This window comes from Mangifera indica, chromosome 8, assembly GCF_011075055.1.
Source record: "Mangifera indica cultivar Alphonso chromosome 8, CATAS_Mindica_2.1, whole genome shotgun sequence".
NCBI classification, from domain to species: domain Eukaryota; kingdom Viridiplantae; phylum Streptophyta; class Magnoliopsida; order Sapindales; family Anacardiaceae; genus Mangifera; species Mangifera indica.
The window spans coordinates 5,886,041-5,901,167 of NC_058144.1; the positions used below are offsets into that span (position 1 = coordinate 5,886,041).

The window sequence follows — 15,127 nt, forward strand, 5'->3', positions numbered from 1 at the left end:
GTTTAAACGAATCAAGCAAAGATAACATGTGCCTACAAAGACTGCACGAAAATGATTAAATTAGACGAGGGCACACTTTACCATTAGAATTCAAAAAGAAACCATGATAAATTAGTACAAAGAAAAAACAGATGAAAACATTAGGTATCGGAGGAAGGGCAAAAAAATAGCACAGGCTAGCTTAAATTACTATCTTTTTTTTTTCACAACTACCATGTCCTCAAAAGATATTGAAGGGCCTGAACATTGCATAGGAGCCAAGCCATCAACTGAAGACAACAGACGCAAACTATAAGAAAACCGAAAAGAAATCTCACAACTAGTCTCAAAATTGTAAGTGGTCTCTTGCCAACCTGATTAGTAATCAGACTGAGCTACACTTAACAACTCAACCAGCTCACCTTTCTTCATCTTTGAAATCCCTTTCACACCACGGGACTTGGCAAGTTTCCTTAGTTCGGTGAGCTTCAAACCGCTCAAATCTGGATGTTTGATATCCTCCTTTTTCTCTCCATCTTCATCATTATCAACATTATCAATATCTGAAGGCTCACCCTCTGATGCCTCATATAAACTGCCATCAACAACATCAGACTCATCGTCTGATACCTCATCATACACATTGTCAACTAGATTATTAGGTTCACTGTCAGATACCTCATCAAAGACATCCCCATCCAGAAACCTAGCATCATGCTCAGTTTCTGACTCCAGCTCAAGTTCTGGTTCAGGCTGGTGTCTGGAGTCAGAACTTATATCAACTGGACTCTTCTTCCTCTTCCCACTAGCATTTAATTGTGTGCGCGAATTCATAGTCTCCTCACTGGGATAAATGGGCTGGTATTTGAATTGACTAACAGGAGATCTGCGTTTGAAATTTGATGCTGGTCTTGTTAAGGCATTAGGTTCCTTACGTTCTCGGGCCTCAGCTCCGACTCTACTAGAATCAAAGAAGCTTGTGCTTTTATCCTCATCGTTAACAACATTCTGTTCAATCTGGTCTGAAACAAAGTCTTTGCTGCTGCCAGTGCTGTTTTTCCTCTTACCTTGCTCAAATGAGTGTTTCCTCAACAACTTGAGGAGAGAATCCACTGTTTCACTCTCTTTATTTTGTCTCTGTGTCACTTCAATCTTCTTGTCTTCTTTAGCTGTTGCTCTTTCTCTAAGCTGCGACTGGACCTTCCTGAATAGTTCAACAATCTCCTTCTCTCTTGGGCCTGGGGCTGAGGTTGCTTGGAATTTTGTGGAAGAAGAGAGGGAAAGTAATGGCCCATTTTTTAAAGATAAAAGTTCAGATTCATCATCAAAACTATCCCTCTCTTCATTTTGCCTGTTCCTGCCTCGGAACCCATTTCTGTTTTGTCTCATGTCACGATTTCTCCTATAATCCCCAGAACCAACGTTGCACACAAATGATGTTCCTTTGGCAGTACATTTCACCGCCCCAATCTTGACCTGTGAAAGAATTCTGAGATCACCACGAGAAGAGCAGGAAGACACAGCCACTGCTCTTCCAGAAACACCCAAGCATGGGAGACATCTTCCTTTTGATGACCCATTACCTATGATAATACAAAACCACACAAACATTAGGCAAGAAAAGGTATGACTCACAATTCATAGTCTTACCCTATGATTCACAGCAAGGATTCTTTTAAATCAAATAGTGCTACGCTTAAGTTTACTTATAATACATTTATGCATATTTTTTCTTCAAGATTATAACATAGGGTAGGACTCAAATAAAAGGTAAAAAATCAAAATAGTCTGACAATAACATATATAAGCCTCTATTAACTGGAACATGGATCAAAATGAAACACAGAAAGGCATGGAAGCTCAGTATGCCACTTGAAAAGGATGATGTTACACTTTGCAGTGGGCCTAAGTATATATACTGCACAATTTCTCATAATTCCTTCAAGATACATAATTGAGTTGTCCTATATACTCTGGTGTTTGTAATGGCAATTTTGATGGTGATGTTGCATATAAAAATGGGCCAGTTAAAAATTTCTGCAAAATTAAAATATCAGTGGGGGAATTAATGGTAATATTCACATTGACAGCATCACATTAGCACTCCTGTAACCCTTAAAAAAAGAGCGCCATAGCTCCCACAACTTGCCACCAAAAAACCATCTGAACGAAGCAGTATGCTATAGCCACCACCACAATCACAACCAAACTTCGCATCAGTATCACCACAATTCTCTTATGTACTTGGATCTTAAAGGGAAGAAGTGGGCCACGAATTTGTAACACCCACATCCGGAAAAATCCGTCACTTAAACGAAATAGAACATGTTAACTGAAGAAATGCCCCAAAACTCGGCCTCCCATCTCAGCTAAGTTGTTAATAAAAAACAAAACCCTCTAGCTCTAAGCTATGGCGTGGCAAAAGGATAAACTAAAATTTGACAAGTCAAAGTTCGGAAATCCAGTTGGCTTATTTAGTAAAAAGGAAATAACGAGAATATACATAAGTACAAAATCTTCAATAAACAGAACCACAGCAGAAGACCCTAAAGCTTCGTCTGATTGTTATAGTTCAAGAACCGCAGTGGACGAAAAGGATAGTGGAAACATAAATATTAAAGCGGTTCCTTGATTTTGAAAACAAAGTTGAAGTTAAAGTTGAACTTACCTGGAAGGCTGTTAGATATGAGATGAACTGCTTGCGACATCACTAGCCACTCCACTCTTCACAAAATTAGAGCGTTGTTTTGCTTTTGCATTTTATACTGCGTTTTTAAGGCCGAGCGTAAGCCGCCCTTGTATGCAAAGCCAAATTATATAGCCACTGATAAGGGACCTTTTGGGCAATCCCTAGTTTCCCTAGGGGTAGAATTGAGTAGATGTTCCAACTTGCGTTCTCTTCCCTGAACAATCCACCTATGTGCCTGTAATTTTTATACACAATTTAATTATATAGGTGGAGTATCGTCATTCCATATATAAAAGTGTTTAAAATTATCTATAATCAAATTAAATCAATTTTTGAATTAAAAATCAAATAAAAAAATGAGTTATCTAAAAAATTAATTTAGATATCAATTCAAAAATATAGAAAAACTGATTTTTCAATTCAATTATCAATTTTTCTAATTTTCAAAATTAGTTAACTAAACCGAATCAATTTTTAAAATTTGAATAAAATATTTTTAAAAAATAAAAGATATAATAAAATATAATAATTCTTTAAATTTTAGTTCAAAAACCGATTAACTAAAAATTCAGTTAAGTTAATTTATATTTTCAATTCCATTTAAAATCGATTGATTTTTAAATCGGTTAAATTTTAGTTTATGATTTTTTCCAATCAGAAAATTCAGTTTGATTTAAAAAATTAACAAACCGATTTGGTTAGCCGATTTTGAACACTCCTAATCATATGATTAAATAAGTTTAAATTAAAAATAAAATAATACTCAATTATATAATAATACATTATTTATATATTCAAATTTTATATATATATATATATACACACACACACACACACACACACACATAACACTAAAATGATTTCATAACCATGTCCAAAACAACCCCTTTTAATAGAAGATCGGTGGTTCGTACCATTTTATTCATATATAAGACCAGAAAAAGCTCAAAATGACAAGTGTTGATATTGGGGAATCCTCCCCCGGGCCAATTTTGTAACAATGTGCGGATGTTCAGCCATGTTATACGAAAAGGACTTCAAAACCCTTTGGTGACTTGAAACCCATGGCTTAAGGCTTGAGATTCGCTGGCTTTATTGCAATTTATATTATTTTGAATAAGTGAAAAGAGTAAGCTAGAAAAGTATAAACATACTTTGCACGATAAGTGAAATAGATTCATCAGATGCTTCTACTCACAAGAAATTATATCAATAAATGGACAAAGAACATGCCCAGAATTTTCACAAAATTGGAAGAGATTAAAAAAAAAAAAATTTCCTTGATGTTAATCGTTAACAGCCCCAAAAAAGTATAAATGCATTGGTTTTTCTTCAGATTTTTTTCCTGTTCTTTGGCTAGCCTTTGAAACCACATAATGTTCCAACAAAATCTTAAACATAGTCCAAACTCAACAAGACATGTCTCTCTGTGTACCCCAATCTGAAGGAAAGACTCAGATTTCCTGGCAGCCACACCCGGTCAAGGATAACCATAATTACTGCACCTCCCATTAGGGATGAACCTAAAGATCGCTTTTTATTATTCCCTTGGTACTTATCCAGATATCTAATGAGCACAATAAGCAAGAAAATACAATCAATACAAACCACAAGAGTCAATGCCCTGTGGGGGCAGAGTCTATGCTCGGTGATTTTTCACTATTTCATCCACATCCAGTTCCACCTCCAACACTGGTGAATCCTTTCGCATGCCGAAATAACTGGTCCAGGAACACAACATTCAAAGACCACAAAAATTAGCCTGGTGTACTTCAACCATGTTTGTAGCAAAATGGACGGAGTAGCTCACCTGTTCTGGACAGGGCCATGATCCACAGCTGTCCGAAGGCAATAAAGAACTCTTCCAACTATATTTGTCATGGGAACTGGACCAAAGGCTCGACTGTCATTGGCTTCCTGTCACTCAAACAATAAAGGAAAACAAGTCCAAACGAAAAAGAGAAGGTAATCAGGTTCTTCTATTCAAGCATTTAAAAGTTAAGCAATATGGTATCGATACAAAGCACTAGTTTCTAATTTTTTTTTTTTAATTTTTAACCTCTTGTGCTACCCAGCAATGTGATCCATCTATTTGGTTCACACCCCCTGCTGACATTTCCATACATATCCCATCTCTTGGTTTAAGAAAATTCAAACAAAGGAAAGAACAAATGCAAAGTTTGGTTCTGGGATTTAATTCTATCCAAATGGTGTTTCCTAGCTATACAAACCGCATATTTTGTTCTTTTTTGCCTTTCTATTTTGGAGAGGAGTGCTATAAACCATAGTTTCCAGGTTCTGAGCCAAACTACTTACTTCCAGTTACAGATAATAATACTCCCTACTATTCTACATGATGCTGAATAACATACTAATGTTGCTCTGATGAATTCCTTTCCAGTGTCAAGACAAAGAGTTAAACATCTACGTGGTAGACAGAAGAGAGGGAAGCCAAAAAGCATAGCAAAAATATGATAGAATATAATTAATTAAGTTTTCAAATAAAAAGGGTAAATACCTTTGGTTTTATGTTTTCATTGTCAGCCAACACCCAGCACTGATCCTTTTCTAGAACAAAAGGCTCATCTTTCTCATCAGTAGACACCATTTCATACCCTTCAATGGCAGCTAACCGTCTTACTAGGTAGTTGTCTGATTTCTCAGGGTCCTTCAACACCACAACATCTCCAACAAAAACACGCCTGTTAAAAAAGGACAAGGAAGATTTAAAAAAATTCAAAAACTATAAACCTAAGTCTTTTATATGATAATGCTAAGTATTCTGTTAAAGAAGAAGATATAATGGTATAAATTGTTACTCCATACAAAGAATAAAATTTAAAAAATTCCAAAAATTATTAAGAAAAAGGGAAAGGTATTACGTTGGATCTGCAGAAGGTAACTTCCTTACAAGAAGGGTTCCAACTTTCCCTCCTATAGTTGGGGCCATCTCCTCCCCTTTATTCCAATGTAAATAGGTCAACTTTCCATGAAATACATATTTCCAAACTGAATCATGTAATTCTCTGTCACTGATTTGACCTCGTGTATAGTTCTGTTTTACATCAAAGAATCTATTAGGACAATCTGATTAAATGATTCTAAGAACCACAGTATGAAGTTTTAACCAAAGCCATACACATAGAAAAGCAAGCAAAAATTCAGAGACAGAAGAACCAGCTGGAAATCATAAGAGAAAGCATAGAAACCATCTGTTGACTTTCAATATCTAGTTCTATTAACATTTTTTTCCTGTTTCTAGACCCAAAAGATTGAAACTTATCTAATAAAATGATACAATATCTCGTTTCTAACAGAACTCCAAAAAAATGACAAATTTATAGCAATCCATTTGATGAGGAGAACAAAATTTGGGCTCGGTTCCCATTTTCCCATCCTCAGGTATACCTTTCACTCTATATAACTATGCTATCAGTATCATATTGATTAATTTTTTTGTTCTACAACTACAAATTCTGCATAATTCTAAGTACATAAGTATAATTCTGGTAACCAAGTTCTCATTTAACAGACTACAATATCAATTTTTTTTACCTTCTCAAAAACCATGTATACTCCAATGATCTTATCAAACTACAAATTTAGCCAATTATAGCAAGCCAGGAGATTGAGATTGGGGTAGGAAACATTAACTATTGAACCCCAATTCTACAAGCTGAATTAACCAAACCATAAAAATATGTTTCCCTTCTTTGTCTCCTGGCACAAACTTAAATATATCTACTTTTGATGCCAAAGTAATTCTATATATAATATAATGTTTTTGACAATAACAGTCTTCTAAAACAACGGCTGTGCTAAGAGCAAAATTATTGGATGAGATAGAAAAATTAGCATACACACACAAACGCATTTCAGTCCTTCCATTTAACAAGAAAATTCATATTCTAATATCAATTCTATCATTTTTCCTACAAACCCAGTTTCATACAAAGCTCTAATAATCACACAGTGAACTAGTCTAATCCGAAGCTAAGTTGCAATCTTAATATAGCAGTCCAACAATATCCCCATTGAACTTGATAATACAAATATTCTTCACAATTATAAACCAAGCTACGAAACACATACAATAATCAACCCTAGGATGTTAAGTACCCAGATCACCACATCAATCTCAAACATATTCAGCGAAAATTGAACAGAAACAGGAAAAAATTAATTCAGAAACAGACGCAAAAGCACAAAAAATTACAGAAAAAAAGCCAAATTCCAGAAAGGAAAATTACAACAAGAACAAAAGGAAAATAAGGAAAAGATTCAGAGCAACCTTCCAGCTGACGGAGACAGAATATTCGACCTTGTGGGCGATGTATCGAAACCAAGTCGATAAAGAAACCATTGTCTATCGAAGAAACGCTTTGAATTGAGATTTGTTGTGGAGTTGTGTTCTCTGCGCGTTCACTTCTGTTAAACCCTTAAGATTTTTTTTTTTTAATTTTATTTATTAATTTGGTCTATCTGTTCTTTAATTTAACTTTTTTTTAATTGTTTTACTATTATTACTGTAAGGGGGCGTTTGGTTCGGGTAATATTTGATTACTAAAATATAAAGATTACCTTGAAGATAGATTACTTAGAAGATTACTAGGTATAAATGATTACTATGTTTGATAAAATTTAATAGGTATAAATAATTATTGTGTGTGGTTAAAGATAATAAAATATTACTAGTAAATTACTTTACTTAAATGCCCTTGAATATAATTATTTTTAAATATTTTTTATATTATTTGTCATATTAATTAAAAATAAATTTATTTTTATCTCAAAAAATTAATAAATAATAATATAATTATAATAAACTCAAGATTACTTCAGTAATCTTTAAATACCTAAGGTGAAGGTGGTAATCAGATTATCACCTATATTACCTGCTACGTCAGCATTGGTAATAGAAGATTACTGTAATCTTTTATTACTGACAAAACAAACAAGGAAATAAAAGATAGATTACCAAGGTAATCATAAAATCCCCCAACCAAACGCACCCTAAGGGCAAAGGACAATTCCCCACCAAACTCAAAAACATAATTATGGTAATTAAAATACTTATATATCAATTTATCCTTAGACTGTAATTAAATTTATCATTAGATATAAGATAAAATTATTATTTAATAATATTATTAAAAAAATATTTTTTTATTTTTATTTTTTAATTTTAAAAATTAATTTTTTTTTACATTTAAATTTTAAAAAGTAACTTTTTTATCCAAATCTTTAAGTATTTTTTTACCTCTTTCTCTATCTACTGATAATTAATGAGATATGTTGATGGATAATACGCATCATCTAGATTTGGATGATGTTTATTATCCAAATCTAAATGACAAAGTGTTTTCTAGAGATCTGGATGACGGTGGTCATCAGAGCTAGTTCTCTAGACGACTTTGTCTTATTAATCCATTGTTTGGCCACCGTTCATCGAAGAAAATGGTTGGATTTCTAGTTTGGTATTCTAGGGGGGAAAGTAAATTTTTTAAAACTTATTTTGAAAAAAGATTATTACTTTTCTAAACTAAAGAGGAGGATATAAGATATAGTTTTAATTATTTTAATATTATTAGTAAAATAATTATTCTTTTAACTGACAAAAAATTTGTGAATAGTTCTAACAAACTGAAACTTAGGTGGATATTTAGGTTTTTTATCTTTGATAGTATATATTTGACCTTTCACCAAAATTTTGGGGGAAAATAGTCCTTGGGCCTTACCGTATAACCGAGGCGATAGAATTGTGTAGTTTTTGGGCCTGGAATGAAGCAAATTATATATATCAGAGGAAAACCGTAGTGAACAACTTTTGTTTCTGTGTAAAATTAGTTGTTTGGCCCACAAGAACCACGTGGAAGCATGTAAAAGCCATGACCATGCAGACCTGTTGGCCTGCTAGCCCCTTTTAATTCCAAGCCCTAATTAAATAAAAAGTGAAATCTAAACTCCGTCGTTTTTACAAATCTAAAAGTTGGAGCTAACCAAGGTTTGTCTGAAGCTCGATTTGCTGAATTGTTCTATCAAGTCATTTTTTTCGTTTTGGTCTGTTTAGTTGCCGAAAAAGTAGAGGATTAAGATCGTACTATTTTCGGTTTTTTTATAATATCAAAACAGCAGGTGCTTGATTTTGATAAGTTGTTATTTGTCAATCATTTTTGCTGCAGCCAAAAGGAAGAATTGTTTTTTTTCACTCATTTATTTTTATTTGATATGTTAAATTTATGTTTATAATTATGTTTAGCTCGGAGATGTGCATGCTTTCCTAAAGTTTGATTTAATCGTATATAGGTGTTATCACTCTCGCTGATCTTGAGTTTTGAGAGCTTTATAAAGTGATGGACAAGATTAAACTTGCCCAATTAGGGGAAAGAATTAAGACTGGTGGGGCTCAAATGGGACGAATTGTTAGTGGAAAAATGAAGGAAATTTTACAAGCCCCCACGCCCGAATCAAAAATGGTTGATGAAGCAACATTAGAAACTTTGGAAGAGCCTAACTGGAGCTTAAATTTGAGGATATGCGCGTTGATCAATAGTGAGGAGTTTAGGGGGTCAGAGATTGTTAGGACAATAAAGAAAAAGATATCAGGTAAGAGTGTTGTGAGCCAGAGATTGAGTCTTGATTTGTTGGAGGCATGTACTATGAACTGTGAGAAGGTTTTCTCTGAGGTCGCATCTGAGAAGGTGTTGGAAGAGATGGTCAAGATGATAGAGAATCCAGAGACAGATCAGGAGAACAGAAATCGAGCTTTGCAGTTGATTAGGGCTTGGGGAGAGTCTGAGGATGTGGCATATCTTCCAGTGTTTCGTCAGACTTATATGGTGAGCCCTCTTCCTTTACTCGATTACTTGTAATTGTTATATATTATATGCAAAACTTCTTGTTACTCAAGGTTCAAGTCCTAATATGTTGGTTTACTTATAGATATTTACTTAAGTGCATTGGCCTTTTAGCCCTTTTTCTTTTAAATTGCCTCCTTATTTTTAAGATTGATTCAGATGGAAGCAACCTTTGATGTGCATAGTGCTTGGCTTGTGTTTGAATTTTTATCTCATTATTGGTTGGAGTGGATCAATGAGAAACACTTTCTTTTGTACCATTAGACATAATTTTTGAGCATTTGCTAGGTTGTTTTCAGAGAACTCCACTTTATATGGTTGCATTCCCTAGTTGTAGTTCAGGGTCTCTCCCTAACCGTTGTTAGTTTGTGTGAACAAACCGAAAGCTTCGCTTTAAGAACTTTACTGAGCAAAATTGTGGATTTTAATAGAGCTTGCTAAATGTTATATTGACTTATAATTTTAGTTCATCCATAGTGCAGTATTCAGGGTATCCTTTTTTTGCTCACCTAAGAGATGTGTACATTTTTCAGTCATAGTCTGTTACTATTGCGCAGAAGGTTTTAATGCATTTCAAAGATATTGGTATTGCTATTATGTTTCTTACTTCATTGTTTACCTTATTTTGGGGATTTGTCAGAGCTTGAAAGAAAGAATTGTGCCTCCACCAGTAGGAGATGGGCGTATGCCGCCCATGCACTCCTCCTTGGAGTCATATGTTCATCAAGAGCCACTGTCTCCTGAAAGCTATCCTGTTCCTGACACAGTGTTGCAGAGCAGAGATTATTTTGGTTTGACCTATAATTTTGGGAGCCTTTCAGTTGATGAGAAGAAGGAACTTATTCTTATAACTCAGAATAGCGTTGATCTGCTCTCCAGCTTGTTGAATACTGAAACAGAACCAAAACCCATTAAGGTAATTACTTTGCTTTTTACAATGAAGTATTACTCATTAACCTTCATCAGGTTTTCTGGTATAGTTTAATATCCTATTTTTCTACAACACTTTGGCATCTTACACATAAATCCATATTCTTATAATATCCCTGTATATGTTTTTGAATTTTACCAAACAAATAAGTATATGCAGAATGGAAGTTTGTAAAAATAAGGATTCAGAACTTTATATTCTCTATCTGTTTCTTAACAAGTTCTGTGTGGATGCATGTGAAATTATATATTGGAGAAAATGCATGTCTATGGCCACATCAGAGAGTACTTTATTATTTCCCTTGGATCTAATTGGCCTGTTGAGTTCTCATCTTCCTAGTGGAAGGCTCTCTTCTCTCTCTTCATGAAATTCTAAAATTGTCAGGCAAGAAAATTTTTTTTTATGGTTGCAGGATGATCTGACTGTGAGCATGCTTGAGAAGTGCAAGGAGTGTCAGCCTGGCATTCAGAGGATTATAGAAAGCACCACTGATGATGAAGGGATGCTTTTTGAGGCACTGAATCTTCATGAGCGGCTTTTACAAACCATCTCCAAATACGAGGAACTAGAAGCTGCCCTAAAATCTGGAGGACAACCTGAAAGCTCTGCTCTCACTGACCTGAAATTACCTTCTGATGTCAGAGCTCAACATGAGAGGAAGGGAGAGGTGAATGAACATGAGACAGGAGCAGCAGTGAACTTAAACAAGATTAATGCAGCAGCGAAAGAAAATGATACCAGAACAGCAGTGAATGAAAATGAGACCAAGGCGTTGGATTCCACATAAGGGCAGCGTCCTGAATCCATTACAGATAAGAGATGTGTTGAATGACAAAGAGCGACGCTTTGGTGTAAGCTTACAGTATACTATTGTTTAATTACTCTTGTTGCCTAGTAATGACGTTACGAATCATCAGTTATGAAGTTGTTTTTGTTAATAGAATTTCATGTAATTAAGATTATGGTGTTTGTGCTGTTAAACAACTTGTTTTTCAATTACTGTATATTTTTACATGCTAATATAGTTGTTGTATTCTTCTTTGGATATCTAATTAATGTAGCAAAATTAGGGATTGTATACAAGACTGACCAACTCTTTAGGGGTTACATGGATATAACTCAAACCTAAATTTTAAATACCAAAATACATTCACACTCTTTTTGTATAAATTTTAATGAGATTTTAATTAAAAAAGCCGTATTTTTTATTTTTATATATATATATAACCATTTTTTTAATTATACAAATGTAATTATTTTTTAATTTGATTTTACTTAAAAAAAAAAAGAAGATTTTGAGATTTAAGGTTACTTGGATAGGTTGGCCGGTTGGACAACCATCCAATCAATCACTTAGCCAACCTTCTCACTATCAAAGTCGTCAAAAAATTATATATTTTTATCTTATTTTATTTTATATCTCACCCTTGGATGGGTAAGTGGGTGAGATATAAAATATAGTATTTTATATCTTGATTATGTGAGTTTATGTTTAGTTTGGTAAGTACAAAGTTTAAAGATATTTTAAATATTTTATGTTTTAAGTTATATATATATAATAGGAATATATGTATACAAGAGAAAAAAATAGACTATTTTAATTAACATCCTAACTTTAATTATTTATACAAATTAACATCACAAACAAACTCTACAAAGATTCAAAATTCTTATTTTCATGCTCTTATTCAAATTCAAATATCATGATTTTGAAATTTAAAAAAAAAAAAATTGTTACATCCAAGAATTTATACAAATATTAATCCAATATTCTATTTATTTGACGATTATATATTGTTTTTTGTGTGTTAAATTGATTTAATAATTTTAAAGTGCGTTTTGAAATCATGAACCACAGAAAAGGTTCAAATAATACTTTTTAGTAGCAAAATATTAGGGGGTAAGTTGATATGTTACCTGTAAATGATTAAAAGAATTTTTCATATATAGGGTCTATTTGGTATTTCACATTTATGGAGGGTTAATTGATAATTTACTATATAAGGATAAATTGATATTTTGTCATATGAAGGTAAATTGACATTTTTTAAAATTTGTATCAAGAATGTTTCAAATAATTGCAATTTTTAAATTATATTTGTACATGTAACCACAAATTTCTTTTTGTTAAATTAGTTATGAAATTATATATTATTATTGTGTGATTACTCAACATATTGAGATTTATTATTGTTTTAGTTCAATACAAAGGAAAATATATTAGGATATATGGTAATAAAATATAATATGTTGGCGGCAAAAAGAAAATGGTAAAAATATTTACGAATGTGACATTTGAGAGTTTAGTTTGATTAATGAGCAAAACTCTCTATATTACACATAAACGAAACCATATTCATGGTGTTACAACAAAAATGTTAACAAGTATGAGACCTATCAAGATTATGGATGATAAAAACGTTCATTGTTTTATTGGTTTTTCTTAACAGTTGAGAGAATGTATGTCAAGTTTATTAGACAAGTACTCCTAAGTCAAGAAAAGTATCTCTTAAAACCACCTCAACAACTGCATAATGATGTTACAATACCCACTAGTGTTTAAAGAGGTCATTTATGTCTTTTCATTCAAATATGAGTTAATAAATATAAATATTTCGGTTAAATTATGGTTAGGTTAAAGGTTTATAAATAGTTGTATCCTAAGGTGAACGTCCATTTATAATATGTCACATAGGAAAATTAAATGGTATGTCACATCAAATAAAATTTAAGTGATAAACATGTAAACACTCATTTTGATTATTATTTTATTCAAAATTTTATATAAAACAAAAGAAATATATTTGTCCAATAGAAGCCATGAAGAACTACAACTCAAAAATATTATACTTCATGACGTTCCTCTATTGCCAAGTAAAGGTTATCAAGGAACACATTATCTTAATGAAATCTTTGAAAGCAAAACACTTCAAGGCCCAAGAGACTTTCAAGATGCTTTGAAATAAATAATAAATTCACAACGTTGATTCAATTTTAGAAGTGAATATTGGTCTTAATATAATTAATATTATGTATTTGAATTATTATGACAGACAAAATCACCCTTTGTATTTCAACGATTATGTGGTGTTGACTAACATTGAATTGTTTAGGAAATTGTTTAAGATATACAAATTAGAAAATGATACAATTTGTAATGGATAATTTTTTATTTTAAATTTATGTTTAGGAAATTGTTCAAAGGGAAAGCATTGTAAACATGCAAGTTTCTCAAGCTCAATAATATTCGCCCATTACTGTTTGCTGATAACAACATTACCATCGAGAGTTCGCGTGGCCTAATGGATAAGGCTCTCGCCTCCGGAGCGGGAGATTGTGGGTTCGAGTCCCATCGTGAACGGAACATCAATTTAATTGATGCAATTATCCTTTTTATTATGGTCTTTTTTAGCTTCCGCCCCTGCAGCTCGCGCTTTCTTCCTGCATTACAATGCCTGTGCTGATAAGTATAAGAAAATTAGCCCAGTTGAGAAACACATGTCAAAGAAACTGCATGCAATCACCCAGTTGTCATAAGGAACGGTCATGCCAAATTTGCCGAGATCATTTGACATGGTGGGTTCGTCGCATACTTCTGCATATTCACGGTGCCTTTCCCTTACTTTCCCATTCATCTTTGTCCTTTATTAAGACAAGACCCGTAAGCAAACTCAACTACATCCCTCTTTTCAATTCTACATTTAAATTCCAATGCCTGCTAAACATACATGTGCTGAATTTCAACTAAAATAAATTTCTGAAGTTAAAATTCATTTAATCCCTTCTTCATGACAACACAAACTAATCATTCATATCAGTGATCATATTTTATGCCTACAAAATATTTTACTTGGAGAATTTCATCTACATCTCCATTAATAGGAACCTGATCACTGAAGCAACAGCTAAAAATTTCGAATAAAAACAGATATCAGTTTTGTAGTCTTCACCTTTCCGGTGAGCACTTTGTATTCTTCTTTAAAGCTAAAAGCCACCTACCGTTGAGGTGTAAGCAATCGGAGTGATGTAGCCATGCAAACTGAAGAACGACTCAGGATGCATGCCTTTCACACCATCCCTCATGTGTCACTTCTTCACCACCTCTTACCCCTTATAAATACCATCCCTACATACAGCCTTCTTCATCTCAAACATAACCAGTTATCTTCACTATGGCTAATCCTTCGCTCCTCTCTTTCTGTTTGCCTTCTTATTCTCTTCCATGGTTGCCTAGCTTCTCGCCAGCAATGGTAACAACAAAACGAGTGTCAAATCGATAGGCTCGATGCCCTTGAACCCGATAACCCCGTTGAGTATGAAGCTGGTATGGTCGAAACCTGGGACCCTAACCATGAGCAATTTCGCTGCCCTGGAGTTGCCGTTGTTAGGCATACCATCCAACCTAATGGCCTTCTCTTACCACAATTTTCAAATGCTCTTTAACTTGTGTACACTGTCCATGGCAAAGTACATCTTAACCATGCAAAAACTAGAATTAATAACAACTGTTGCATTTGCCCAGGAGTGCTTTAATTTTAATGGATTTATTTTGTGTGCACGTGAGGGTATGATTGGAACCTAGATTCCAGGATACCCTGAAACTTACCAGGCACCCCAACAGGGACAACAACAGGGACAGAGCGGTAGGTTCCACGATCGGCACCAGAAGGT

General features: G+C 33.6%; 3 protein-coding genes and 1 non-coding gene across 7 annotated transcripts; 2 read left to right on the top strand and 2 right to left on the bottom strand.

Annotated features, from left to right (window-relative positions):
* Positions 1-29: 29 nt before the first annotated feature.
* On the bottom strand, positions 30-2,798 carry LOC123224074 (rho-N domain-containing protein 1, chloroplastic-like). Its single transcript, XM_044647592.1, has 2 exons — positions 2,648-2,798; positions 30-1,562 (listed from the first exon to the last, which is right to left on the bottom strand). The coding sequence occupies exons 1-2, from the start codon at positions 2,685-2,687 to the stop codon at positions 358-360; spliced, it is 1,245 nt and encodes a 414-aa protein (XP_044503527.1). The 5' UTR covers positions 2,688-2,798; the 3' UTR covers positions 30-357.
* Positions 2,799-3,928: 1,130 nt separating this feature from the next.
* Positions 3,929-7,119, bottom strand: LOC123222428. Of its 2 annotated transcripts, XM_044645191.1 has the most exons (6): positions 6,960-7,119; positions 5,551-5,723; positions 5,187-5,370; positions 4,479-4,585; positions 4,277-4,389; positions 3,929-4,191 (listed from the first exon to the last, which is right to left on the bottom strand). In XM_044645191.1, the coding sequence occupies exons 1-5, from the start codon at positions 7,029-7,031 to the stop codon at positions 4,308-4,310; spliced, it is 618 nt and encodes a 205-aa protein (XP_044501126.1). In that variant the 5' UTR covers positions 7,032-7,119; the 3' UTR covers positions 3,929-4,191; positions 4,277-4,307. The 2 variants fall into 2 exon arrangements, with proteins under 2 accessions (XP_044501126.1, XP_044501125.1); XM_044645190.1 differs by having other exon boundaries at positions 3,929-4,389.
* Positions 7,120-8,522: 1,403 nt separating this feature from the next.
* LOC123224204 (TOM1-like protein 2) lies at positions 8,523-11,501 on the top strand. 3 transcript variants are annotated; one of them, XM_044647800.1, is made up of 4 exons: positions 8,523-8,672; positions 8,975-9,507; positions 10,166-10,441; positions 10,869-11,501. In XM_044647800.1, the coding sequence occupies exons 2-4, from the start codon at positions 9,022-9,024 to the stop codon at positions 11,241-11,243; spliced, it is 1,137 nt and encodes a 378-aa protein (XP_044503735.1). In that variant the 5' UTR covers positions 8,523-8,672; positions 8,975-9,021; the 3' UTR covers positions 11,244-11,501. The 3 variants fall into 3 exon arrangements, with proteins under 3 accessions (XP_044503735.1, XP_044503737.1, XP_044503736.1); XM_044647802.1 differs by having other exon boundaries at positions 8,599-8,710; XM_044647801.1 differs by lacking the exon at positions 8,523-8,672 and adding an exon at positions 8,673-8,803.
* A 2,243-nt stretch (positions 11,502-13,744) lies between these two features.
* TRNAR-CCG lies at positions 13,745-13,817 on the top strand. Its single transcript has one exon. It is a non-coding gene; the product is annotated as a tRNA-Arg (tRNA).
* The last annotated feature ends 1,310 nt before the right edge of the window (positions 13,818-15,127 follow it).